This window comes from Mixophyes fleayi, chromosome 5 (assembly GCF_038048845.1).
Source record: "Mixophyes fleayi isolate aMixFle1 chromosome 5, aMixFle1.hap1, whole genome shotgun sequence".
Taxonomy (NCBI): Eukaryota; Metazoa; Chordata; class Amphibia; order Anura; family Limnodynastidae; genus Mixophyes; species Mixophyes fleayi.
In genome coordinates this window covers 76626098-76653971 of record NC_134406.1, presented here as the reverse complement: position 1 = coordinate 76653971, position 27874 = coordinate 76626098, and the positions used below count along the sequence as shown (strand labels likewise).

The 27874-nt window shown below is 40.7% G+C and overlaps 1 protein-coding gene across 1 annotated transcript in view; it reads left to right on the top strand.

Moving 5' to 3' along the window:
* Positions 1 to 6890: 6890 nt before the first annotated feature.
* Positions 6891 to 27874, top strand: part of GASK1A (golgi associated kinase 1A) — a 35446-nt gene continuing 14462 nt past the window's right edge. Inside the window, exons 1-2 of the mRNA XM_075212412.1 lie at positions 6891 to 7382; positions 14554 to 15957. Of these exons, the coding sequence (XP_075068513.1) occupies positions 7380 to 7382; positions 14554 to 15957 (1407 nt within the window). The 5' untranslated portion in view covers positions 6891 to 7379. The remainder of the gene's footprint in view (positions 7383 to 14553; positions 15958 to 27874) is intronic.

Genomic DNA, 27874 nt, shown 5'->3' with positions numbered 1-27874 from the left:
TCTTGATAGCAGTGTTGTCGCCGGCAGTACCTGCTTGTATACGACGAAACAGAAAAATGCCCTATCACAATAGGGCTTTTTGCATTTTGCTAGATCGCTCCTCCCATTTGGTATATAGTGTTAAAAAGCTGAAATGGAATGGATACTCCTGGTCACATTTATTTATTATCTTTTTATTAACATTTTTTTTATATAGTGCCAGTATACTCTGTAGCAATTTAGAATTTGGGACCAACACAGTAATAAGACAAGACTAGTTATTAAAAGACAAAGTGGTAAGAAGACCCTTACCACTTTATGGGCCTGATTCATTAAGGATCTTAAATGAAGAGGTATCTTATTCAGGGGCGGATCTAGACTTTATGTTTAGGGGGGGCGATTTTGCATAATCACGCCCCCTCCTTTGCTCTGATTGGCTGGCCTGCGTTAACCCCGCCTTCTGCTCGCGATTGGCCCCGCCCCCTCCTGTTGTGGTCGCCGGCTGGGACCACTCTGATTGGCTGGCCCACATTTAGCCCCGCCCCCCACGCGCTCTTAGCCCCGCCCCTCCCGTTTTAATCGGCGGCTGGGACCTAGCTTTTTGCTGCTAGGGGTGGGCGAATGCCCCGATCGCCCCCCCCTGGATCTGCCACTGATCTTATTGAAAACATGAAAAACAGTCAGTATTTAATTTATATGCAAAACAGAAAACTAGTTTGCACCCCTTGTATTGTAACATGGTTTTGTCCAGGAGACTTAAATAAGATACCTCTTCATTTAATATCCTTAATGAATCAGGCCCTATGTCTTTATGTCATAAACTTACAATCTATAGGAAAATAGGAGTATGATACATGAGCTTAACTGCCACGTATTGCATATTGGTACAACCAGATAGCCTTGAGAATAAGTGCTTAGTGGGCCTATGTGATTCAGTCAGGGGTCAGAGGTTTACATAGGAATATATATCATGATTGTCAGGAAGACTCTGCAGTAACCAGGTGCATATGGCTATTAGGGCATTCTGTGTACATTGCGCCATTAACTCACATCCTGCCATGGAAAGCCCTATTCAGACTATACTGAAAAATTAGTTATCTGCAAACGTTGTACTATTTATAAAACAGGGTGACTTTCATATCTGGGAGATTCTTTGTTCAATTGTCATTGCTTAGTAAAGGCACCCAAATATGCTACCATTTTCCATGATTATTTAGTCACCAGTGTAAATGCGCTATATTAGCACTCACTCATATTCCTGTATTCAAGTATGTTGATAAACAAGATTATCTGTGCAAATGACTAAAGTATTGGTGCAATATTTTTTTTATAAAAATATAAGTAATAAAAAACAATACAACAACACTGCTTATAAATTGAGTTTCTTAAAGCTACAGTGACATACACGTTTGGGAGACTGGTACAGATGGAAAAGGTGGTTTTGCTCATAGCAAGTAAACAGATTCTTACCAGCAGTAGGTGCCACCTGGGCAGCCTGTCGCGCTGAACAGCTGCCCTAAGTTAACAGGAGCATGTGATGGGTTTATATTTTTAAACCATTTTCATGATTTGTATTTTTGTATGTATTCTATTCAGAGGCGGGCTGGGCCGGGGCGCAGGGGGGCATCAGATTTTCTGCTTTTAGGGCCGGGGGGTAGGCCGGCCGGCCGCCCCCCCGATGCAATTTCTCCACATTTTTTTCTGCGGCCGCATCTGTTGACATCAGATGCGGCCGCGTCAGCGCACAGGAGGCCGCATCCCATGACACGGGATGCGGCCGCCTGTGTGCCCCCCTGCCTGCAGTGTCCCAGCCCGCGCCTGATTCTATTCATGCAGATGGAGCATGTTTCATTTAGATATGTAGTGCAATGTGGTGATCCACAAGGTGCGTGGATTTGCCTGTTGTGCTGTAATAACCCTGTCTCCTCCAATCAGGGGTGGATCTAGAAATTAATTTTACTGAGGGTGATTTAGGAGGGGGTGATTTAGTTCCGCCCCCTTTTTGACAGCTAATGCTGCCTACGGCTACACACTATGTGAAAGTCCGTTCGGCAGAGACAGTCAGGGAGAGTATGCTGCCTGGCTGCCCTGATGGTTTCAATCAGAGCAGCCGGGCAGCACACTTTCTGCTCACAGCCCCTGCTAGGGGGGAAGGAGATTGCCCCGATCGGCCCCCCTACCCCTGGATCCGCCACTGCTTCCAATGTGTTGTAATCGTAACTGGGAGAATTGATGCAACAGGAGGTTGATTGCTGAGAAACGGACTATACACCAGAGAAGTGTACGCAATTCATCTTCGCAAAGAACAATTAAGACAGGCTACAATTTCATGGGCGGAATAAAGAGGGCAATGGGCATATACATATAGTCAAAGTACATTAGGGGCGTGCCAAACTGGAGCGCGTGCAGCAGTGTCCAATTCAAACTTTGGATGTCTTTAAGGTACGTGATTTGCAGCCGTTTCACTTGCACTAGCTGCAGGTCTAGGGTAAGTGCCGAATGATAGTGATGACGATTGCGTATGTATACTAGAACATGTGTGTGCAATGAAGGGCAACTGTAAAAATTAATTTTATGTACAGGAGATATTAATAACATCTTGATAAATGTATTTCATGAGGAAACAAATAAAGACTTTTTTAAAATGTTTTTTTCATTAATGGCTATATTATTAACAGGTGACAATAATTGAATATTTTTTTTTAAACGTATTGCACATATCCTGCAGTGTATTCTGTCTGTCTGTGCAGAGCATTCCTAGACCCATATTCAACAAGAAAAGTTTCTTCAGATCTGCCTGTAGTTGAACACAGATGTGCGTATTTCTGAGATACATGCATTCTTAAACAAATGCACATTACGTTTGTTTTGCGTTCCTTAATGAATCAGGCCCTATATGCTTATTGTCTTCCTGCCTTTTCATGGTGCACCTTTCTCATCAGTAATACAGAAAGGAAGGGGCCCCCACTATGTCCTCCCCCCTGTTGCTGCCAGTCTGTAAACAGTAACTGGGTGCAGAACTACAGCCTGCATGGTTCTACTTCAGAGAGCTTCTAATGGCAGCTGAAGTTCACTGAAGAAAAAACAATGTTATTTCAGGTTGTAGTTGTTAAAAAAAATGCAGCGTATGGAGGTCTATTTAAGAAAGGAAGAAAAAACATGTTTGTGGTGAACACAGGTGTTTTCTCTGGAGATAAGATTTCTTCCTACCTATCAAGGGGCTACTGCCAGTTGGAAACCAATTTTAGCAGAGTATACCACATGCTAAACTGTGAATGAGCAGAGCTAATTGTCATAATGATCAGTTGTATCTAAGACAACTGTATTTATAAACACCCCAGTGATCAGCACTCTGATGTAAACAGATCTTTGAGCATACTTTAGTACTCTCCTGGAATGTCTGGGAGACTCCTGAATTTCGGGAAGTACTCCGCAAACTCCCAGGAGAGCAGGGCACCCATATCCCATGCACTTTCCCAGTAAAGTGGATGGGCCTAATGTAGCGATTTGACACGATTTACATTTGTCACGAAAGCCAGATAATGGGAATGGTCTTGACCTCTGCTCGAGTGACAGCTTACACTCAGAGAGGTGCGGAGTCTAACGGAGCAGTGGTATTTACCAGGGCTTTTTGCAAGGGAATATGGTCTTAGCTGCTCTCAACCACAGGTCGCTGTCCTCTAGGGGGCGCAGAACAGATAACGCGCGGAACCACCAAGCAACTGTAAGGCAGAAGGGAAGTAGTAGTGAAGAGATGAACTGCAGAGAGCTGGAGCACTGAGATCCAAACAGGTGTTATAACTCTGGAACAGGACCGATGATCAGCGATGCTCTGCAGTGAAGTCACAGGTCTTGACTTGTGAAATAAGCTGAACCAATAAGGTGGTGAAGCGATGAGCTGCAGAGAGCAACAGCACTGAGATCCAAACAGGTGTTATAACTCTGGAACAGGACCGATGATCAGCGATGCTCTGCAGTGGTAATGCTGGGAAGCGATGAGCTGCACAGGTAATGCTGGGAAGCGATGAGCTGCATAGGTAATTCTGGGAAGCGATGAGCTGCACCGGTGTTTGCTGGGAAGCGATGAGCTGCACCGGTAAATGCTGAGAAGCAGTGAGCTGCACAGGTGTTTGCTGAGAAGCGGTGAGCTGCACAGGTAATGCTGAGAAGCGATGAGCTGCACAGGTGTTTGCTGAGAAGCGGTGAGCTGCACAGATGTTTGCTGAGAAGCGGTGAGCTGCACAGGTGTTTGCTGAGAAGCGGTGAGCTGCACCATCCACGATGACAGGAGTCAGAGGAGATGCTTCCTATCAGGTAGAGAGACCTCATGATCTGACACCCTTTAAATGGAGGAGGGCCCTTATAAATGGAACTGGCTGCAGCTGATCCAATCACCGCTGAGCAGAGGTTTGAAGGTTTCCGGGGTAGCGCATGCACAGACCACCCAACAAGATAGCATCCGATGAGAGAGGAACACCAGGCTGAACATCAAATAGCGGTAACCAAGGGAAACCAATGAATACAATGAACCAGAAGGAACTAAACTGGTGGGATGCTTGATAGCATTATTATTGCCCGCTCCCAGCTGTGCAATGATGCAAATGTTGGCATAGCGTGGCATGGCCTTGTTAAACCCTGCACGTTCTACTTGGAGCTCCCTCCTTTACAATGTTGGCAAGTAAGTTTTTGAAGTATTTCCAAAACAATGAAACAGTTACAAAAGCATTGTATATTTTTAATTCTGATACAAATATAAACATAAGAAGATATGCGAGATATCTTACTATGATGTCTATTTATAGTAAAGGGAGATAAGGCATAAATCCTGGTATTTTTCTCCCTATATACTGAAGGCCTCAGCCAGTAAAGGCTACAACTGCTATTACCTAATTCTATTTACCAAGGACAATAGCGATACCAGTAGTGCTGCTGTACTCTGATTGCTAACTACTTTTTTAGTTTATTTTTTCCTTTATAACTTTAATATATTTGTTTTGTAGAATCTGGAACTGGAAGCCCAAGTCCTTAGTTCCAGTTCACATTCCCGGGCAAGTGTGCTGGCTCAAACATGCGCAGGGGGTCCCAGGACTGGCTTGGCAGGCTGTAAGACTTCTCTAGTTATTAAGGGGGGTGGGATGGGGGTATCTATAAAAATAGGTCCCTATGCCCCTAGCTGTATCCCCCAGCCTCCACCTTTCAGGGCTGCTCCAGCCTCTGTAAGAAAGTAATGCTCTATTATTTTATTCTATTTTTTAACCTTTTTATTATTTTTTTCTTGAAAGTGGAACAGGAAGCCCAAGTCAGGGCTTCCAGTTCAGCTGAGTATGTGTGAGCCGGCAGAGGAGTCCTGTCCTCCAGGACTCTTTTGGGCGGCTGCTCAACCCTCTACATCATCATCATTCTCTACATTGCACTTTACCACACGGTAGGGATCATTTTGTCTCCGATACTACTTGTGTTTATTTTAAAATTAGCGCATGTGTAGCGCCAACGCATCTATAATATTGAATGGAGTGTAGTATAACAAGTGCTAAACTGTGAATTAGCAGGATTAATTGTCATAATGGTCTATGACGTCTAAGACATTTGCATTATTAAACATCCCAGTTATCAACACTCTGATGCAAGGGTGGGCAAACCTGTCCTCAAGGGCCATATCCAGTTCATGTTTTTAGGATTTCTGTCTGTAGAAACAGGTGGGATAATTACTGACCCAGCCAAATAGATTAACTCAGCTGTACATGATTAAAGAAATCCTAAAAACATGAACTGGATATAGCCCTTGAGGACAGGTTTGCCCACCCCTGCTCTGATGTAAACAGATCTTTGAGTAATGAGCAATAAATCAACAGGTAAGGCTGAGTGCTGTAAAATACTCTTGTGCTCTATGGTCCTGAAGACTACAATTCCACAACAATGAAACTGATAAAAGTATTGCATATTTGTATCACTGATCATGGGACACTATATTGTTTAGAATCCATTTAACCATACTTGCCAACTTTTCCTTGTTGGCTTCAGGGAGATCCCGGGGGAGGTGGGTGTGCAGGGGCGGGGATTGATGAATCCCATCATTTTGGCACCGCCCCTAAACGATTATCACAATTTTGGTCAATTACATCAAGGGGTGGGGCTAAGATTACACGATATTAGCATCATTAAGCCCCACCCCCGCAACTTATCTATTGCGGGGGCGGGACCCGGGAGGTTGCACTGCTCCCCGGGGAGGTCTCCCAGAAATCTGGGAGTCTCCCGGGAGAGTAGGAAACTATGCATTAAAGAAAAACAGCTAATGAATCTATAGATACTGAAGTGTCTTTTACATTTCTGTCTTCATTACTGAAGTCATGTTGTCTTTCCTGTCAGTCTTTGATTAAATCTTGGTCTCCATGAAAATAGCCACCTCCTTAGGCATCAATACATGGACAAAGGACACAATTTCTGAACAGTGTCATCATGCCACAGATGACAAAGCCAACCACGTCTTGTACTGGCTCATCATCAGGGAGAATGCCAGACTCTTCAGGGAGTGAAGGAGATCACTCCTATTTCAGGGAATCTCCCTGACATTCAGGGAGAGTTGGCAAGTATGAATTTAACACTGCTACAATGCAATGTTCGCTTGGTGCTAATGACATTCACATATATACTAAATAAAAAAAAAATATTGCCTACACAAGCAGTGAATGAGATATTCAATGTGTTAGGAGATTTATTGTCAGAAACCTACATTTTAATAAACATAACATTTAACCCCCCCCAAACTACTTTATGAAAACATGGGACTCTTATTGTGAAGAAAGATCTTCATCAAATGAATGAGCCTCTCCTCTTTCACTCTGCCAGACCCCTTTGAAACACCACCAACCCCCCTCCTCTGCCTCACCTCAATCCCACCCTCTCCTCCTGTTAACAGTCTGGTCTGAGCTGGCTGCAGCTTTTGCTGTGCTGAGTGACACACAAGTTGGCTGAACCTCACCAGATTCTGCACACACACACTCACACACACAGACACACACACTAAGCCCACGGGGGAAACTAAAAGTGTAAGGAGTAAGCAATAAAGAAGACTGACAGTAGGATTTTCATAGCACAGTAGCTTAGGGGCAAAACTGTGAGAGGAAAACATTTTAATGCAAACTAAGCAAAAAACATAACTTTAAAGAGTTACTATTCTTTTGGACACAACGCGTCTGGATGCATATACAGACAGCTCGCTGCTGGACCTAAGCAGAAGACATGTGAATTTGATACTCTCAAGTCGTGGAGCACAGTACTTGTAGGATCCCAAGGTAAAAGGATAAGGCACTGCCTGTCTGTGAAAAGAAAACCCAGAACATCCAGAAGAGGACAGGACTCCTTTGAATGGCTGCTCAACCCTCTACACAGCACTTTAAGACATGGTAGGGATTGTTTTGTCTCTGATGCTACTTGTGATAAGTGGTGAGTGAATAGTCAGGCATCGTGCTCCAGTCTGGCCAGGCATCAGCTTGCAGCATTTGTCACACACATGTCAGATAATGCTTCCAAATGCTGGGGGATGTTAATGTTAGGCTGGTCACTTTGTCATTTGGTAATCACTACTTCCACTGGGCAACCTGGGGTCTGCTAGGTTATGTGTATGGTTTTGTATTTGTTAATCACAATGGAAATTTTTAGACTTTTTTTGTAAAATAAATTACACTCGATCTGTTTGTTTTTCTGTTATACATCTTCAGATATTTCTGTGATGTGAGGGTCAGTTTTTAAGTAAAGATCATTGTGCTTTTTCTTAGCTGTTGTATGCTTTATTATTACTACATACTATTTTGCACTTTGTATTCTTCTATGTTTTCTTTTTTGTATACAAGGACATAAATCCACACAGAACTTTCTATCTACTTTTTTCATGTGATCTAAATGCTGTGACTGACATGTAAAGCAGTGGCTGTGGGGATCTTGTTCTATGTGTTTCCTAAACATTTATAATATTTTTTTTATTGTTTTAATACTTTGATTTGCATACTTTGATATTATAGTGTTGGTCTCAGTGGAGATGAACCAATACCAATGACAACAGTTTTTAAGCAACCTGTCTGCACCGAATGTGGAGGTGCTCAGACTCTTCTGCATTTTGCATACAGTGTTTGCATTGAGCATTGTGTGTAGGTGGCAGAGGGCAGGAACCAAATGATCTGGTCCCTAGTCACATCAATGTTTAATTGCTGAATCTGCAAAAAGCACATAGACATGGCTGGCGCCAGGGCCATAACTAGGGCTGTGTGATAGGGGCAACCACCCAGGGCACAACGCTGAAGCATACTTGCCTACTTTTGCAGGCAGCTTTACGGAAGGGGGTCAGTTGAGGGGGCGTGGCCATGCGCGGTGCACCGTTAGGCTCCGTCTCTGTCAATCTCAGGCAATTTTAGCCAATTGCAACAGGGGGCGGGGCCACAATGCCGCGTTTAGCCCCGCCATCTTCAACAACGCCGAAAGCTGTATCTGGGATTTTTGCCTGCTCTCTCGGGAGTCCGGGAGAACTCCTAAAAATTCGGGAGTCTCCCGGACATTCCGTAGAGTAGGGTAGGCAACTATGCGCTGAAGGGGGGGCCCAGTTTATGAATATTTTAGGTTCATTTGGTTGAAATTGTGGGCTAGAGGGGCGGCATTTGTCTTTCTCGCCCCAGGCACTAAAAATCTTAAGGTGCGGCTCTGGCTGGCGAACCACTAGACGACCTAAGGAGGTTGCCTTGGGGCCAAACTTTAGGGGGCACCTAAAGCACTGACTGAGGGACAAAATGTCACTCATTCAGTGGTTTTATTTTCCTCACTGCACCTCCACAATAGCGTCAGCTGCTGGCTTGGAGGAGCATCAGCAGGCAGCTTCTTACCTGTGAAGTGCTGGGAGAGTGTTGCTGGGCTATGATGTCACCGCCCAGTGCCAAATTATCAATCTGGCACAGAAGAAGTTGCTCTCCCCCACTTGCTCCACACAACCTAAGAACGGCATGGGTGGGCTAGGGGGTGCTCCTAGAGCATGCATGCCAGCTCGGTGCATATGATATATTTTGAAGTAAATTTGCTGGTAATTGTGTTTATTGTATTATAGATCTATTTAGTTGCTCTGGTACTTTTCAGACATCTTTGGTTCCAAAGCACCTTTCCATATATATCTCACGTATGTTTGGTCTTTCAATTCCCCTTGATTATAATAGACATATTAGATCTAATTTACTGTTTCTTGTACTATAGCAACTATAGCAACCAATCAGGCACTTATTTTCATTGTCTAACATTCACTGAAACTAATGATAGCTAATTTCTGATTGGCTGCTGGTGTTCAGTGCAGATGCACCTAAATGCAGTATTAGTAAATTACATCAAAATTCAATAGGACTTAGGGCATATTTAATAAAGTATCAACTATTTGGTGATAAAAAATTACTTAACACTATGATTTACCATTATTTCCTTACTGCGCCAGCTGAGTAATGGCTAGGGCGTGACACCATGATTTGTATCATCACTGCCCCACCCATTGTGCAATGACGCAAATATGTCAGCAGGTGATGGGGCCATAATGATGCTAATCTGTATGGGGGTAGCACAGTGGCCTAGTGGTTTGCACTTCTGCCTCACAGTACTGGGGTCATGAGTTTGATTCCCAACCATGGCCTTACCTGTGTGGAGTTTGTATGTTCTGTCCGTGTTTGCGTAGCTTTCCTCCAGGTGCTCCAGTTTCCTCCCACACTCCAAAAACATACTGGTAGGTTAATTGTCTGCTATCAAAATTGACCCTAGTCTCTCCCTCTCTGTCTGTGTGTCTATATTAGGGAATTTAGACTGTAAGCTCCAATGGGGCAGGGACTGATGTGAATGAGGTCTCTGCACAGCGCTGCAAAATTAGTGGCGCTATATAAATAAATGATGATGATGATGCAGCCTGACGACACAAATTGCATCTTCAAGCCCCATCCAGCCTGTGTTCCAAGAAGGAGAGGCCGGATCCGTGAGGGTGGTCTCCTCTCCTGGGAGTACTCGCTGAAATTCTGGAGGCTGACAGACATTCTGGGAGAGTAGGCAAGTATGCATTAGGGCTATTCCTGGCAATAGCAATGTTATTATTGGCAGTAATAACATATATATATATATATATATATATATATATATATATATATATATATATATATAAAAGGAGAAGCACTATAGCCAGAAAAAACAATACAGCTTTTTACAAATTTGCCCTTTCGATTTCAGTATTGTCATTGCAATGTTAGTTAAGTAATATTTATTATATTATTATGTTTTGGTATGCAGACAGTACTATGTATTTACTATACTTCACTATACTAATACATAATTTGCCTTTTTCTATAAATATTTTTTTTCTTGTTTCTGATCTACTGTAATTAAATAAGATTAATACTGGAATTCTCATGGATATCGTCCAGTCAGCTAGTCAGACTAGTTTATGTCTCAAAGCATATTGTGAAATGTCTATCTTTCTGTGCTGGAAAATGATGGTATTTCATGATCCCGCTATCCCAGGTCCATTACTGTGGAGACGTGAACTTGCTGACTTCACATCTGAGCTCCTGGATGCCTTTGTGGAAATTTGATCCTGTCTTTTCCTCTAGCGAATCTTTAAGCTATTAGTATTCCACCCTTCCATTACTTTTCTATTGAGACAACACAGTAGAAATATTCTGTGTGATATTTCTTTTGTTCCTGTTGAGGCAGACAGTGTACTTATTAAAAGCTGTTCTTAGAAACTATTACTTTTTCCAGTTTCCCACTTAGAATATAGGCCTATGTTTGCATAATTACATAATTATGCAATGGCTTGAATATATTTTTGCGGTTGTAAAAGATTTGCCCACACATACATAACATGATTTACTTTTTTGTGATATACTGTTGAAATATTGTAATAAAATAAAGCTGGGATCATCATCATCTATTTATATAGTGCCACTGATTCCACAGCACTGTACAGAGAACTCATTCACATCAGTCCCAGCCCCATTGGAGCTTACAGTCTAAATTCCCTAACATAATAGCAGCCAATTAACCTACTAGTATGTTTTTGGAGTGTGGGAGGAAACCCACGCAAACACAGGGAGAACATACAAACTCCACACATAGATAAGGCCATGGTTGGGAATTGAACTCATGACCCCAGCACTGGGAGGCAGAAGTGCTAACCACTAAGCCACCATGCTGCCCAAAATATAAATAATAAATAAATAAATAAATCTGTTTCACAGTTAAAGAGAATTACAGCTAGTTCGTTTCATTTACAAGTTCTTATTACACCTCCATTACATATATTAAACTCCTAAAAGAGTTTTTTTTCTCAAGTACCAATGAATTCTCATGACACATTCAGCTTTGTATAGTGACGCATACTGTATATGTCTGGAAGTTTGTACTGCACTAGATTTTTGTGTGTGTGTGTGTGTGTGGGGAAGGGGGGGGGGTGTTAAGTTCTTGACAATTAATTTCATTTATTTTGATCCAGAAGACTGTGAGAAACTTTACAACTCTTCCTCAAGTAAAGAGGGAAAAAATGCAATGTGTAAATAGCAAAGACTCCACATTGGATCAACACATGAATTATGCTAGTAGTTGGAGTGATGCAGCTATCTGTCAGTCTATGCCTCTCTGTATTACATAGTCGGTATAGAGAGTGTCCACTTCATCCACATTTATTCAATATAAAATAAGTTCCAAAGATTTTGTCAGGGAGATTTTCAACCTAGGAGATCTGCAGATCCTTTTCTTATGATGGACTCACACAAAGTGATTTCTGCAATTCATTCAGGTTATTGATCTAAATGGTCTGAAATTGCATATTTGTGGGTTTCCAACATTGATTAAAATGAATTCTGACTGGCGTTTTATCATTCATGGCAGAATTTTTTTTATCAGCTGATGAGCCCAAGTTGTGCACAGGCCCCATGCTCAACCTTGGAATGAGCGGCTTTTAATGTATTTGACCAGCTTTAATAGTTAAAAGAAAAATGCAGGGTTACTACTTTAAAATAATGATACATGTGGGGCCTGAGTCATTAAAGTACGCCGATTTTGTGTATATTATCCGCACATTCGTTCTGAACCGGACTATATGCCAAGGAACACAGCCGCGTCCAAGTCGTCTTGACTCTTGGAGCGTCTTACAGCACAAGCTGGTTGCCAAGGGAGACAAAATCTACAAACTGGAGATGGGCCAACCAGGAGGATGAGTCAAACAAGCTGTGGTCTGCATTGGTGGAACGTAAGTGAAGTACCAAATCAGAAGGCTATAGAAGGGTCCAACACAGAGATCAGGAACACTGGGAGACACAATATGCTGAGAACAATGCAGGGAACAAAACTGGAACTAGGATACCTAACAACTGGCACAAAACAGTGTAAAGAGTGTGGTTTAAATAGGCACACGCTAAATTTGAATCAGGGGGTCCTGATGATGTAGGCGGTCAGCTGACTATATCTAGATGAACCCAGATGTGCCATACATCCACTGCTTTGAAGCAGAGTGGGGTAACGAAGAGGGGGAGAAAGAAGCGCCAGACACCAGGTCTGGTAATTGACAGCCAGTCGCAGGGTCCGACGTTTGACATTGTAAAAGTATATATATATATATACTGCAGGGTTTTTTTTAGCTATCATTTGCGTGGAATCTGGAAAGATTTCCAGATGCATGCTTATGCAGTCATGCCCTTGAATGAGGTCTGTGATATTTCTAATACTCATCTGTACTCCCAGATACTGATGAGTATTTTGCAGCAAATGGCAAGGACGTATCCCCTTAGAATTTACTGTAATAACCGTAAAGACTACTTTACGCCTTGTTAAGGTAACACTGTATTTGTACCAGGTTGAATGTGGAAATTTTGTATCCCGTTATAGCCCTTTACCATAGGCTACCACAAAAACATCCGTACACTAATCTGCAATTGGTTCAATCATTATATTGTCCCATTCCCTATAGAATGTAAGATTTCAGGGGCAGTGTCCGCTCTACCTATTGTCCCATGTCTGTTTACTGTCAAACTCCCTTGTACGTCCTGTTGTGTGTTGCTGTCCTCTGTGTGTGTTCCCATAGCATTACTCACACTCATCTGTGCTACTTATGTCTATTACCTCATCTATTTGTTACTTGCTCCTGTATCCGGTGCTACGGAACCTGTGGCGCCTAAATAAATAAATAATAATAACTTTATGCTTCCTAACAGACAGGTACACTGTCTACGTATATTAAAATATATCATTTATATGTTTATTTTTACTCACCTTGTTAATCAAAGTGCATTAAGCATGTAAACAATATAAAAAATAAAAAGGGGACCAAAATACTAGTTCCATTGCAGTTATTACACTGACAGTAATTCTGTATATAGGTTCCAAATTTCAGTGCATAGACAACAAAAAATATACTTACGTTGATGAATGCTAAAAATCTTATCTTGTGGACATGAATGGTCATGTCCAAATTATCTCAAACTTTAGTCCTGCCAATGAAAATGTTTTAGCATGAAGTGTCTCCCTGATGGAAACTGGGGGTTTGGATTCGCTCCCTAGTAAACTGGTTTATTGGTTTATGTTCAGAAGGTTTTCCTAAAGCTTTAAAAGATTGTATGCTTAGTAACTTTAACTGACATGTTATTGGAAAAACAACTACCTCAAAAGTGGAAAGATACCTTAAAACATCAATATGTGTATGTATTTAGACACAGACACATACACACACACACACACACACACACCATTTTAATACCATAAAAAAAAATTTATATATATATATATATATATATATATATATATATGTATATACACACACGCACATTGTGGTTCAATAAAAAGTAAGCCAAACTTTAATAATATTAATATTTTTAAAACAAAAACATCCACGTCATTGTGCACTGCAGAAAACTTCGCCCTTGTTGTAGATCTTATTCTGAGTCAAGAAGACGCTCATAGAACAACACATCAAATATCCATAGAAACCGAAATTCATGGGTGTTTTCACCAGAGATAGGGCTTCTCCCTAATTACCATATCAGGATTCGGTAGCATATTTCCTTTTAATATATTAAAGTCTTTTTTCCTATGTTTTACTTATCTTTATATATTTGTTTCTATTTTTTTTAATTTTTATTAAGAAAGTGGAATCTTTAAGCCCAAGTTTGGGATTACAGTTCCAGTGCGCATGCGTGAGCCGACAAACTGCGTCACGTATGCACAGATGGACCCAAGACTGGCTGGCGAAGTGGTTAGATTCCTTCCTAATGGTAAATTGAGACAAAAGAATATTGTCTACCTAAATCTTCCAAGTTGCTTTCTTAGCCATTGTATTCAATGCAATGCAAGTTATTCATTATGGAAAAGGTAGATAGACACTGTGTTATAGATACTTAAAATGACAAATTGATTATGCTATATAATGCAAGCAGCTGAGAAATTATTTTAATTGTCATTATATAATATTTTAGTCTTTAAACCAATCTAGCTAGAAATTCTAGGCAATGCTGACACACTATAGAAATATGTCAGTTGTTATAATAAGTCACATGTCTTGGTGTCTCCTTACAGGCCCTGAGGTTATGGCTGAGAATGCGTTTGAAGAGAAGGCCTGTTGTTGGATTCTGCTTCCTTTTTGCCCTTTCTGTGGTGCTAATTAATAGTTTTCCTGCATTGCCTGCAGACCCAAGTGGACTTACTAATTTTCAAAAGAGAATTAAGCACAGGAAAGTTGTCCGACAAAAGTGGCTATGGACTGACAGCGCAGACTCCATCCCCAGGCTTGTCCAGAGTGCTGACCACAGAAGCTGGGAATCTGGACTCCAGAATTACAGGCAAGACATGCAGGCATTTATTAACTCCAGCCGCGACTGCAAGGAGAAAAGTGATTTAGGTCCGCTTAGCAAGCAACCACAATGGAAAAGTAATCATTATCAAACCAAAGAGAAGAGGTCCGTGGCCAGAAAACATTTACATACTGAAAGAGGTGCTGCAGGAATGAAAGCAAAAGACTTTATACTGGTAGCCCATATAAATAACGTTATACACAATTTCACAGAAGGCCAAGTAGGTTTCCTTGCAGGCAGGGACCCCCGTAGCCTGAAACAAAGGGACATCTATCTTCCTAAGCCTGTTTTAGTGAAAACCAGTCCTTTGCAAAAAAATACTAAAATGCAAATCTTACTTAAAAACTATTCAGTTGTTCTGCCAGATTTGCAACGCCAGAAAACAGATGGACATGTATTTCCATTAGATAGGTTTTTAGCTTTGCCGGGAGCTGTGAGGAACGGGGAAAGTGCCAGGGAAGTATTGAGTAATAAAACGGCTCTTTTCCAGAATAATTCAACAAAATATAAAAAACATTTTATCTCAGACTGCTTAAAACTGCAACCCGAGCAGTCTAAGCCGGCTCATCTCAGGAAAAAAGAAGAAGCAACAGAAAATGCTCCCCCGTGGTTTACATTAGATGATTTGCAAAAGATGAGATTGTTGTCTGAGGGTGAGATTATAGGAAAGTCTAGAATTCCTGCACATGGACAAGTTCTTAAAGTAGTTCTGTGCCCAAGCCAGTTAAATGAGAACTGTCATATAAAGGACCATTGCACTCACGGTTTATGTGGATTAATTAAAAGACCCAGTGACTTATATGAGGTTCTAGCATTTCACCTTGACAGGATCCTTGGGTTGAATCGCGTTCTTCCAGCAGTGGCCCGAATATTTACAAGTGACCTATTGCCATATAAGTATACCAATGGTGCTGCAAGGCCAATTGTGTGGTGGGCACCTGACATCAAGCACTTAAATGACACCAACAATGACCAGAATTCTCATGCACTGGGCTGGTTAGAATATCAGCAAATGTTGAAACACAGGTGTGGAATGGAGGATTCTGTTACTTCCATTGATATGACACCCTGTGTGGGCATCAAACATACAGAATGGGCCAAGCTGGCTTTGTTTGATTTTCTCCTGCAGGTATGACAAATATTCTTTTTTAAATAGACTTGTTTTTTTTTGTCACATGTAAGCTTGCTGTTAAATCAAAGCTGCCTACACACACAATTATGGACAGACAATTTTGTAGTTTTTGACTAAATTGCTGCATGTGAGTGTTAAACATGACAATCGCCCATTTGTAACATGTGACTGCCATCAGTCAGCTATCAGTCAGAATTGTCTGAAAAATTAGCCTATGTGACTGTGATCTGACAGTGTGTGGTCATCAGCCAATCACACTAATTGCACCCATGTGATGTGGTCTCTCATTCTGAACACTGAGCAGCCAGATCCATCCAATTTAGTCACCCAATGGCTTAGCCAACTTGGACACAGATCTGGTCAATCAGTTGGAGCTAACACTTTGGACACACGCTTGCTCTGCCTGTGAATGAGATGGTTAAAACTAAAATTGATTCAATATTAAATGACATCTTAAATCATCATCATCATCATCATTTATTTATATAGCGCCAACATATTCCGTAGCGCTTTACAATTGGGAATCTATATATAAATACTCCCATATCTTGACATAATTTTTAATTTGCAAGTAAAGTATCAGGTTGACATTACTGTATTGCAAAGGCTGTATACTGATAAACTGAATACCAGTAGTATACATGTGTTTTTATACTTAACTAAATATGTCCACCCTGCCCTCTTTTACTCCCTTGCAGCAGTTTATCATGTGAGGAAGAAGGTGGTTCTTTAAATAAGTAGGGTGGAGTGACAGTGCTGCAGATTTGCTGTACAGAAATGCACTATTTGGATTGGTTGTTTCATAGACAGGGGCAGACCCAATGATGTTACAGTAACTCAAACGCCTGCAGAATCAGCTTTTTGACCTTTATGAGATCTTGGCAGGACACGGTCCAAAAGATGTGGGACGAGCTCAGCTGTCTGTAATAGAGTGGAGAGGTAATACTTTAATTTTTAACAGGCCTGCAGTGGAATGTCAGAGTAACTGAGCAGTTTATTTACCTTCTTTGTATCTGAAAAGTTCAATTTTGAGGTTCAGTGATCCTTTAAGATGTTTGCTATTTTATATCACTTTGTAGTTGACGGCAAGCTTTTGTTCCACTTAAGACTGAACAAGTGTGGCTGCCTGCAGCAAGTCTGACATGCAGATACAGATACATGCAGATACTCTTGACCACAGCTTCTCCACATATATCTCTAGTTCTGATAGGTTTATGAAACTTTTTATCAGATTTGTGAAGGTTATAAGCTACTATTTTATATAAGGCAACTTGCAGTTTAGATTTAGTGGTTCTGTCATGCACTATGTCAGGGTACACAATATACTGCCTATAGCTGGGAACCTGTAGAAAACATTGGCTAGTGATGTAGCACAATATATATTATCATCACCATCATCACCATTTATTTATATAGCGCCACTGATTCCGCAGCGCTGTACAGAGAACTCATTCACATCAGTCCCTGCCCCATTGGAGCTCTAAATTCCCTAACACACACACACACACACACACAGAGAGAGAGAGAGAGAGAGACTAAGGGCAATTTTGATAGCAGCCAAATTACCTACCAGTATGTTTTTGGAGTGTGGGAGGAAAATGGAGCACCCGGAGGAAACCCACGCAAACACGGGGAGAACATACAAACTCCACACAGATAATCATGATGATTCCTAGTTGGTATAAAAAACTTAATATTGATATTAATAGTTTGATTAGGGTAAGGTGCCTTACATTTGTGTGTGGTCACATCATACATAATGGTGGTCATGTACGAAAGTACAAAAATATACAGGTCCTCAGTGTAAATTACATTACTGTGGTCAGTTTGTGCACTTGTGAGTATTTTTTATTATTTTTTATAAGTATGCTTAATAATAATATAGGTAAGTATTTTTCTTAAAGAGTCCATAAACCTATTGCTTTACTAAATACTTTAGCACAAACTTTTTTTTCTTGGGCATTCCCTAATACCCCCACCACAGACAGATTAAAATTGGGGGCCCAGGGCAGTAAGGCAGTCTAAAACTTTCCCATTCAATCTCATTGGTATAAGTATCACCTAGAAGCGAAGAATGTGAGTTGGGAGATTCCTGTATATTGCAAAGAATTTAGGTAAGGTTTGCAAAATATTTGTAATATAAGGATTAGTATTTATAATGGGAAAAAAAAAAGGCTGAGGGACTTCCTGTTACTCTGACATAAACTTACAGTGATCCATGGTAGATGTTAGAGAATTAAGAGTTGTTAATTTGGCCATCAGTTATTGAAATATTGTATAGAATGGTGACCGTGTCTCTGGCAGTATTAATTGGACACTTGTGACCAGGGCCCTCTTAACAACATTTTGGGCCCCCGGGCAATGCAAAGGCAGCGCAAAAAAAAAAATCCTGAAAAAAAGAAAGAAGAAAATGGATGTCGGGCAGGCGTGATGACGTCATGCCCGACATGCACTGCGAGCACAGCACGGAGGAGGAGACCAGGGAGGGAGCCGGATCGCCAACTGACCGCAAGGTAAGTATTTTCTTCTTTCTTTTTTTCAGGATTTTTTTTTTTGCACTGCCTCTGACGGGCCCCCTGGGCTGCAGGGCCCCCGGGCACCTGCCCATTGTGCCCAATGGGAGAGACGGCCCTGCTTATGACCACTAAAGTGTTGTTCCAAAACTGAATGTGTAATTGAGACATTGCCTCTGTTTCAGTGTGATTTGTCTTTATGGTGAGAATGTGCAGTTTTGGGTTCTTTTGACATAAATTACTTTTGAATAAATGATTTTACATTTTTATATTATTAGAAAAGGAGATAAGTAAGTGCAATAGTGTGACATAATATTGATCTCTGTGCTCTTCATATGGACTGGTAGGGACAGTCAGAGAATGATGCTGACATAATTATAATACAGAAACTCATGTTTTTATGGACAAGCCGTAAGTTAAGATGCAGCAAAGCTTTTTTTTTATGTCATTTAGCTATAGATAAACAGACCATTCCCATTTCAGAGATTTGTTCTTGGCTTATCCGGCATAGTGTCTGTCAGTTTGAGACAGGTCATTTTGGAAAACCTCCTGTGAGCAAAAGTTGAGACTGTAAAATTGATAACAAATCAAATCACTTGCATAGTGGTCTATTTAATTCCCCATTTTCACGCATGGTATTAGTTCAAGCTCGAAAATGGGAGGAATGTTTAGCTCTCTCCAATTCAGTTCTTTAACTTTTTGCGCTTCCGAAAAGGACTATTCATTCATATATTACTATACAACGTATAGGGCGGGGGCAAAAAGTCCTATCAATTGCACACGTTACTCTCTTGTGCGCAATCAATGGTTATTGCCTGAATCTAGTTGCCACACTTTGTGTGGTGAAAAGATTTAGAGACAGTCGAATTCAAGCATAAAAGTACTTAAATCCCACTGTAATAGATAAGGTATATATAATATAAAAAAAACTGTAAAAACATGTTTTATTATTAAAAAAAAAAACCAGCCTGGACTAAGGACTTTTTTCCAGGCCAAGCTATTAGGATGGAATCTACCGACCCCCCTCCCCAATCCTCAACCAGCCCCAGAGCTACACAGTGTGGGCTGGTTCTCACTATAACAGGGAGACCGCAAGCACCTGTTATTGGGGCTGTGGTAATGAAAATGGTTGTCATCCCTGGAGTAGTAACTTTGTGTCATCTCACTAGTATAATGGACCAGGATCCCTATGAACTCTGCCCATTATACCAAAAGTGTCTAAATAAGTAAATAAAACCTACAAGTATATGTCTTAAATTAAGTATGTCTTTAAATAAAATAATCCCAGACCCCTCAGTCTCCATTCTGTAAAAAATCTGTGTTCTTGATTCATCATAATCCAATATGAAATTCTTCTGTCTTTGGAATTCAGTGGGAGAAACAAAACAAAAGGCTGATGCAACTGTTCACGACAAGCACCCGCTGATGAATGACTGTGACCAAGAGCCCCATTAGCTGTGCAGCATATCACATGGGTTTACCCACTCCGGCCACTTGTGATTTGCTAGTGGGAAAGGGAAGTTAAAGTCAATTCAGGTCACATTCATTCAGTGCTAATGCTCTAAGCGAGCAGTCTAGTGTTGGCTTTTATGTGTTTTGTCCCAGTGAAGGACAGAAGAATCTCCCAATGGTAATGACGAACAATGGAGAGAGAAGGAGTTTTAGGGTAATAGCTTATGGAAAAGCAGCTGAGGATCCAATGGCTATGAGCCGCTAAGCCCCCTGTTATTCAAAGTTGCACGTTGCTCTTAAAGACATAAAAGAAAATAAGAATCACTTTTCTGCTGGCCAGACCTCACACTTTTTGCACAAATCCTGGCATAAAATAGGTGGATAATTTGGTTATGGTAAGTGGAACGTTTGGTGTGAAAGGATGTGCTATCTTGGCTTCAGCAAAAAGCTCCACTTATCGTACCATATTAAATCAACTCCACTGAGTTTTAAAGTAGGGTTACTTTTTGATTTGTTTTGCTTCACTTTAATAATACTATTCCTAGAATCATTCATATTTTTAACAACTTTTTGCAAGCTTCACTTCTTCGAAGCTCTTATGGAAATTGATGGATTGGAACCATTAAGCTTGTTATGTATTGAAGTTCAAACAAGAGGCACATGGTAGTCATTTAGTTGAATGTTTCCCTCTGGATGTCTCTGGTACACATCATCAGAGGAGTTAATGTTGAGGTAAAATTTATGCTTCTTTTGAAGTTCCTCAGAGCACTGCCAGATTACTGTTTTAGCTCTTGTAGATCAACTTCCATAGGAAAACAACTCTCTAACTCATAGCTCTTTAAGCACAATGATTTACCCTAACTAAATGTTAATCATCATTACAAAGTGCTCTCTCCACAATTTCCTAACAGCGATTTGGCTTTGAACTCCACTCATAATGGAGTTTCTTCCCTGAGTAGGCCTCCACCTTCCCCAGTAGAAGTCCTATGGGGTCTCTCCCCTTGGACTCATCTTTTAACCTTGCAATATGAACAGGAACATGATCCACGCTCATCTGAGCGTTCCAAGTACCTACCCATGTTTGTTTGGGGAATAAACTCCTTTTTGAGATTTGGCTTTTGAGTTAATTGTTTGGTTGTTCATATAGAGACAGTCAATGAAATCATGACTTTTACCTGCGCACTAAACCATCTTAATGGCCGTAAGATCTGCTTCTGTTTTGTTTTTTAAACAGTCAAAAATCTGCAATATGGTGAAGCTTTCTTTCTTTATAAAGGCCGTTTTGCGTGATAAATGCAAAAGAAGCTATTTCTGATCATCTAGATGTATTCACAGTTGGAATTTTCAAATAAAAATGCAAGACATATATTTTCATGGCTCAAAAGTTACTGTCAGGAATTTATTGGGGGAATTCATGCATGCATAGGCACACTCAACCCACAATAGAAGACAAAAGTTGTCCTTAACTCTCCCGTGTCTCTTAGATCAACATTGTGTGCTATTTCCTGTGTGCTCCTGTATAGTTCTTGGGGCCATGTGGAAGAAATTAACAAGATGAGTCCATCCATGTTTTATAGACATGTCCACTTGACAGCTAATAAATATTGTTTATGTTGTTTTCAGTGGCAATTTTTTTTATTGCAGTTTGTAGGGTAAAGTCAACACTGAAACAGGGAGATTTGGTTTGTACACCCTAATTCGTCAAATATATGGACTGTGACTGGCTATATAAAATACAAACCAAATTGCAAGAGCCTACTTTAGCACTAAAATCATACTAAACATGATATGAAACATATGTATTGTAAACTACATTGTTATGTAATATAATGCCTGAAATAAAAATTAGGCTCTTAGTACCTCATGTAGAGAGTGCCGTATTTTGCGCTGTGAAAGTACACGTCAAGATTCCGCTGCAGTAAAAGCGTACTTACATGTGTACATTGAGCTGCACGTATCCCAATATGTCGACTCCAAAGCAGTAGTTTTTCTGCGTCAAGTGTATAAATGTTTATATACACACAGTGCAGAGAGCAATGTGACAGTGTTATTAGTAAAAACCAAAGCCGTATCACCCTGTTCGGACACAGTATAATGTAAGGAAAAGCCATATGTCCAAGAGAGAATTATGTCTTGACAGTGCTATTAAAACTTGTGAAAGCCGCATTTTCCATATACAATGGGAATCTTCTTTCCTGCTGTAGTCCAAATGAAACTGATAAGTAATCCAAATAGAAGGCTGCAACGTCTCCTAATGTAGATGTAACGCTAATGAATTAAGTACTATCAAATGGAGGATGGAGGTTAGAATGCAAATATACAAACAGAATTGGCTAGATAGTGTTGCAGGTGTCATTATAATCATTGCTTATCATTACACCAGGACCCAGTACCTGCAAAAGATACCCTTCCTAAGAAGCGTACCTGGAAATCCCATAGATGGTAAGCTTGTGAACAGGGCCCTCTTACCTCTTTGTCTGTTTTACCCAGCATTGTTTATTAATGTGTTTGTCCCCAATTTGTAAAGAGCTATGAAATTTGCTGGAGCTATATAAATGATGATGATGATGGAGATGTGTCCAAGTCTAATTATGTCGTCTCTCCAGGGGGCATGCTACAGTGTACTTACTATACTCTTCTCCCTAGGTTTCAACTCTCTAAGTATAAGGGGATGCAAGTCTAATTATGTCACATCTCCACAGGGCATGCTACACTGCACTTACTGTACTCTTCTCCCTAGGTTCCACCTCTCTAAGTATTAGGGAATGCAAGTCTAATTATGTCACATCTCCACGGGGTATGCTACACTGTAATTACTGTACTCTTCTCTCTGTTCCACCTCTCTAAGTATAAGGGGATGCAAGTCTAATTATGTCACATCTCCAGGGGGCATGCTACACTGTACTTACTGTACTCTTCTCCCTAGGTTCCACCTGTCTACGTATTAGGGAATGCAAGTCTAATTATGTTGCATCTTCAGAGGGCATGTTACACTGTACTCTTCTCTCTGTTCCATCACTCTAAGTATAAGGGGTATACGGCAGCTTCAATTCTAGGCCCCAGTTACAAACTAATCCTCGTGTGGAATGAGGTTTTACCTTTATTTTCTTCAACACATATCACCCAACAGGAGAAAGGAAATTTTATTTAATTCATTTTAAGAAAACAAACTATAGATTCTATCACTTTTTACCTCAAACAGTGAGCCTAGTAAATCTAGTCCAGTGGTCACAACGGCTGATAATATATATTGTGGCTCCTCTCTCTGTACCACAAAATTAACTGCAAAGATATTACCTGTAATTGAGCGGCATACAGATTTCACGCTAATTACTATTTATTGTACTGTACACAATTTTCAGACACATTTATACAAAAGTCAAACTATAACATACTTGCCCACTATCCTGGAATGTGTGGGAGACTCCCGAAATCCGGGTAGGTCTCCTGGACTCCCGGGAGAGCAGGGTATTCTTCAGCATCTGCCCACTTCCTAGTGAAGTGGGCAGGATTTGGAGCCCACATGATGCAATTCTCGGGAATTGCGTCATTTGGCCTGCCTCTGCCGTAAAATGATGCGTTTTGTGTCATTATGTCGCTGGGGGCGACCACGATGACGCGATTCACTGAGCCCTGCCCCCTCCGTCACCATACGTCCACTTCAAAAGTTGGCAAGTAATAACTATAATAGCACCCATTTGTCTCATCCTGCATTTACTTCTCACACTTGTGTATTATGGCTCACTGTTTTATTCATTACATCCCCCATTCCTCAGCCTTTACCATTAAGTTGTGAAATTTAGCAATGTAAACTGCTATGGGAGATTTTCTTGCTGAACACACAGTCTGTGTGTGCTCACCAGCCTAAAACATGGCAGCCTTCCTAAACTAGCAGACGGTATTTGCTTCTCAACCGCTCTTTAAACAAAAAACTGAGCAGAGAAGTAAGTATCGTTTTGTCTAAGCCTGTCCTATGAAATCACATTTATTTCCTGGTGTGTACATTACGGCCAACACTGTCAAAGATTCTTTCTTAGAGTTCCCCATCATACAGTGAAGACACTCGCAGGTCAGACTTCCTGGAAAGGAAATTCACTCATTTTCTGGGTTCAATTAAGTGCAATTACTTTCCGTTGTTTATATGAGAAGCGTTTAAGTTTTTCTGGAGAATATAATTTCTAAAATATAAAAATAATACAAAATCAGTCAAGTTTTGAGGCCTTAGAAAGTATTACTGAATCAAATGGAAAGGTGTACAAACTTTCACTAGCCATATTTACTGTTATCCTTTTTTTTTTATCTACGTTTTAATTGAGCTTTAAAACATTCAGAAATATGTCATTTACGTTTGTACACTGCAGAGGTTTAACTTTTTTCAGTCAAACTGCAAACTAACAAACAGAAAATAACAAACAAAAAGAAGGTTAAAAAAAAGAAAAAAATGGTTTACACCTTTCCTTAAGTTTTAGATGTAGGGTTATATTGAAAGGGCATTTGAAGAGATGATTTTTCTGTGGCAGTTCCACCAGTTGTTTTAACAGGTGTTTACAGTGGCAGTTTCCCAGTTGCCGCTTTAAGTGTTGATCCTGATGCAATGCAATAGGTTGTGTGTCATAGTGCAGCTCTTGAGAGGGTTTTCCTTCTTCAACCTCACTCACAGTTGTTACTACATCTGGAAATAGTGCTGCTGGAAAAAGCCACAGTGCAGGAGGTGGAACTGGTAAAAAAAATGTTTAGCCTGATAGGGGAATTGTCAATTGTGCCTGATGCAATCATGCCATTGCCAGGGGCTGGCTAGCCTGGGAGCCATGGGGGTATCTGCCCCCCAGGCCGGTTCCATAATGGGCTACCTTGGGCTGGGCTATCTGTATTTTTACTTAAAATGTTCCTAATAGGCTGCTGAGCCGAATCTTGCCCCCCAGTCTAAAATTTGCCAGCAGCCCCTGACCATTGACATATTAGTCCCGGTAGTTGAGACAGAAATTGGTGGTGTGGGCACTAAATACATACTTGCCTACTCTCTAGAGTGTTCAAGAGACTCACAAATGTCGGGGAGTCCTTGCGGAGGAGCAGGCATTTTACCAGGTCCTGGGGGGAGGCTTGGCTCAATGACACAAATTGTGTCACTAAGGCCTGCACTCCCCCCCCCCCAGTTCTATTACGCAAATCACATAGCTCCCAATATGTATGTCTCCATCAGAAGAACAGGGGAGGTGGCCACGTCACAATGGGGCGTGGCCATTTCACGACGGGGGTGTGGTCACACCAGCGCTAGGATGCCCATTAGAAAGCTCCCTTTCCACCAACATCTCTACATGTTTTAGAGATGCTGATTCTGTTCCTGTTGATCCTAACACTGTCTCTAGTGTCAAATTTTCTATTGATTTGCAAGTACTTTTCTTACTTTGTGAAACATCCTTACTTTCACTTTCTTTCAGAAAGTTTGCATTAGTTGTTTCAAGAGCATTCTTTGCAGCTGCAGTTGTTTCCCCTGGTAATCTCATCTTCCCTTTTTCTAACATTCAAGAAGTCATCACTTCACTGACTTATCATCACCATAAATACAATGACTAATTTTAAGACTAGATGATTGATGTCATCATCACTGTCGACAGGAAATGCAATATCAGTTCTAAAATCATAATCATTAAACCAAGCCGGATTGGGGGAATGGTGAGGTGTCATTCTTTGTGATAATGTCTAGGGGGAGAAAAATACAAACTACCTGATCCATTATTGTCATCACCTCTGCTAGTAGAAACATCTGTATTGTTATCAAAGTGTACATAAATGATGGGTTCTATGTATCTAGGCAAATATGGAGGAAAGAACTGTGCATTCTCATTTATTCCATCATATTATCCTTAGCAGAGTTGCTTTGTGGGGCTGTCCATCCAGGGACATGGCTGAAGAAGTAATAGGGGTGGAGAGAAGGAGTGCATGCATGATAATCATTACCATGTGGCCAGTTTCAAGCACCCTTCTACCCTGATGCAAAATCCTCATCACCTGTGCTCTGTTTATATGTAGTACTTCAGTATAACATATCATCATCATCATCATTTTTTTATATAGCACCACTAATTCCGCAGCGCTGTACAGAGAACTCATTCACATCAGTCCCTGCCCCATTGGAGCTTACAGTCTAAATTCCCTAATATAGACAGACAGACAGAGACTAGGGCCAATTTTTGATAGCTGCCAATTAACCTACCAGTATGTTTTTGGAGTGTGGGAGGAAACCGGAGCACCCGGAGGAAACCCACGCAAACACAGGGAGAACATACAAACTCCACACAGATAAGGCCATGCATGTTTGGGAATCAAACTCATGACCCTAGTGCTGTGAGGCAGAAGTGCTAACCACTAGGCCACTGTGCTGCCCTAACATATGGTGCTGCTCTGCTCTAAAAATAGAGCATTGAGCTCTGTGTATATTACTGTATGGAGCCACAGCGTCATTGTTGTATCTTTAGAATACATTATAGTAATTGTACATTTTTGCCTGCCAATATTGTTACCTTTTTTTCTTTTCATTTAACTCATCAAGGCTAGATACATTTCAGCTACAGCTGCTTAGTGTAAGAGTATGGCCACCGCTTATTTTTCTTAGCTTACATTTTAGTCAATAACATCTCTTAACAGCCATGTTTTGGCTCTACATTTTAGGCATAATCATTTTCTGTTTTGGCATGTTTAATGTTAATAGAACACAAAAAGGATTTATCAGAAGAGACTTCTGAAACAGTGAACAATTATTGTCCAATATAGCACAATAATAATTGCAAAACATTGATAATTATGAAGTGTCCCAGAACATAACAGTTAACAGTTGGTGGGTTAGCCAGTGGCCAAAAAATGAATAAACAGCACTGGCATTTCTATTGATACACCAAATAAAGATTCATTGTATGAATTTCAGCTGCTGCACAGCTGTTGTGCAACTGCTGTACCTATGCTGTCCTGTACAAACAGTACTAAATTGCAGTATGCTGTGCACACAGTATAGGTAATGATACCCAACAACCTTTATAGGTTTGTGAATTCAACAGGAGAGAGCAATTCTCACAATGATCAATCGGGGTTGTAGCCTTTAGTCAGTGAGCAAAGATAACTAGTAATAGCAATTTTGGTACAACAAATAAAGATCATTTGTAAACATTTCAGCTGCTGTACTTATGCTCTTCTTAACAGGTATCGCTAAATTATAGTATGCTGAGCACAGTCTGAGTGGTGATGACTAGCAAGTGCCACCTACTACAGACACCCTTTTATACATTTGGAAAAGACAATTACTAAATGCAACAAGACAGAAACTTTTGGTAGGACACACAGTATGGCTGCCTTTTAGAGCAACTCCATGCTTGTAACTAAAATCTGCTTCCATCCACAATTCTTCAGCTGTTTTTTCGGCCAGATAGTAATAGATCTGCTTGTAGACCATCGTGAATTATAATCAGCAAGCACAGGGTTTGTTATAGTCTCTCTGTCCAGCTCTATCATCAGGGCCTAGTAGGACAATTTTCTTGCCAGACTCTGTGGTGGTGTAACATCTAACCACCAGTCCTTTTACTACCTTTGGATACTACGGGCCGTATCTGCCCGTAGAGTACGCAACTTTTGATAAGTTACAATTTCAATAGGAAAGCAAAGCAAGAAAAAGGAGTAAATTTGCTCTTAGGCAAAACCATGTTGCATTGGAGGGGGAGATAAATTTAAAATGTGGAGAGAGATTTGTAGTTGGCGCTGTGTATATACTAGATCAACTTTAAATTTCAGTGTAAGAAAAAAAGCTATCAAATATTTGAGTACTCCATGAAAAAGCAGCCAGTATTTTCCTTACGTGCAAAATAATACATTTATTTGTATATCTTGCATTGTAACATTGTTTCTTCAGGAGCAAAGTTACTTTTGCTTTCCTTAATGAATCAGGCCCATACAGACTGATT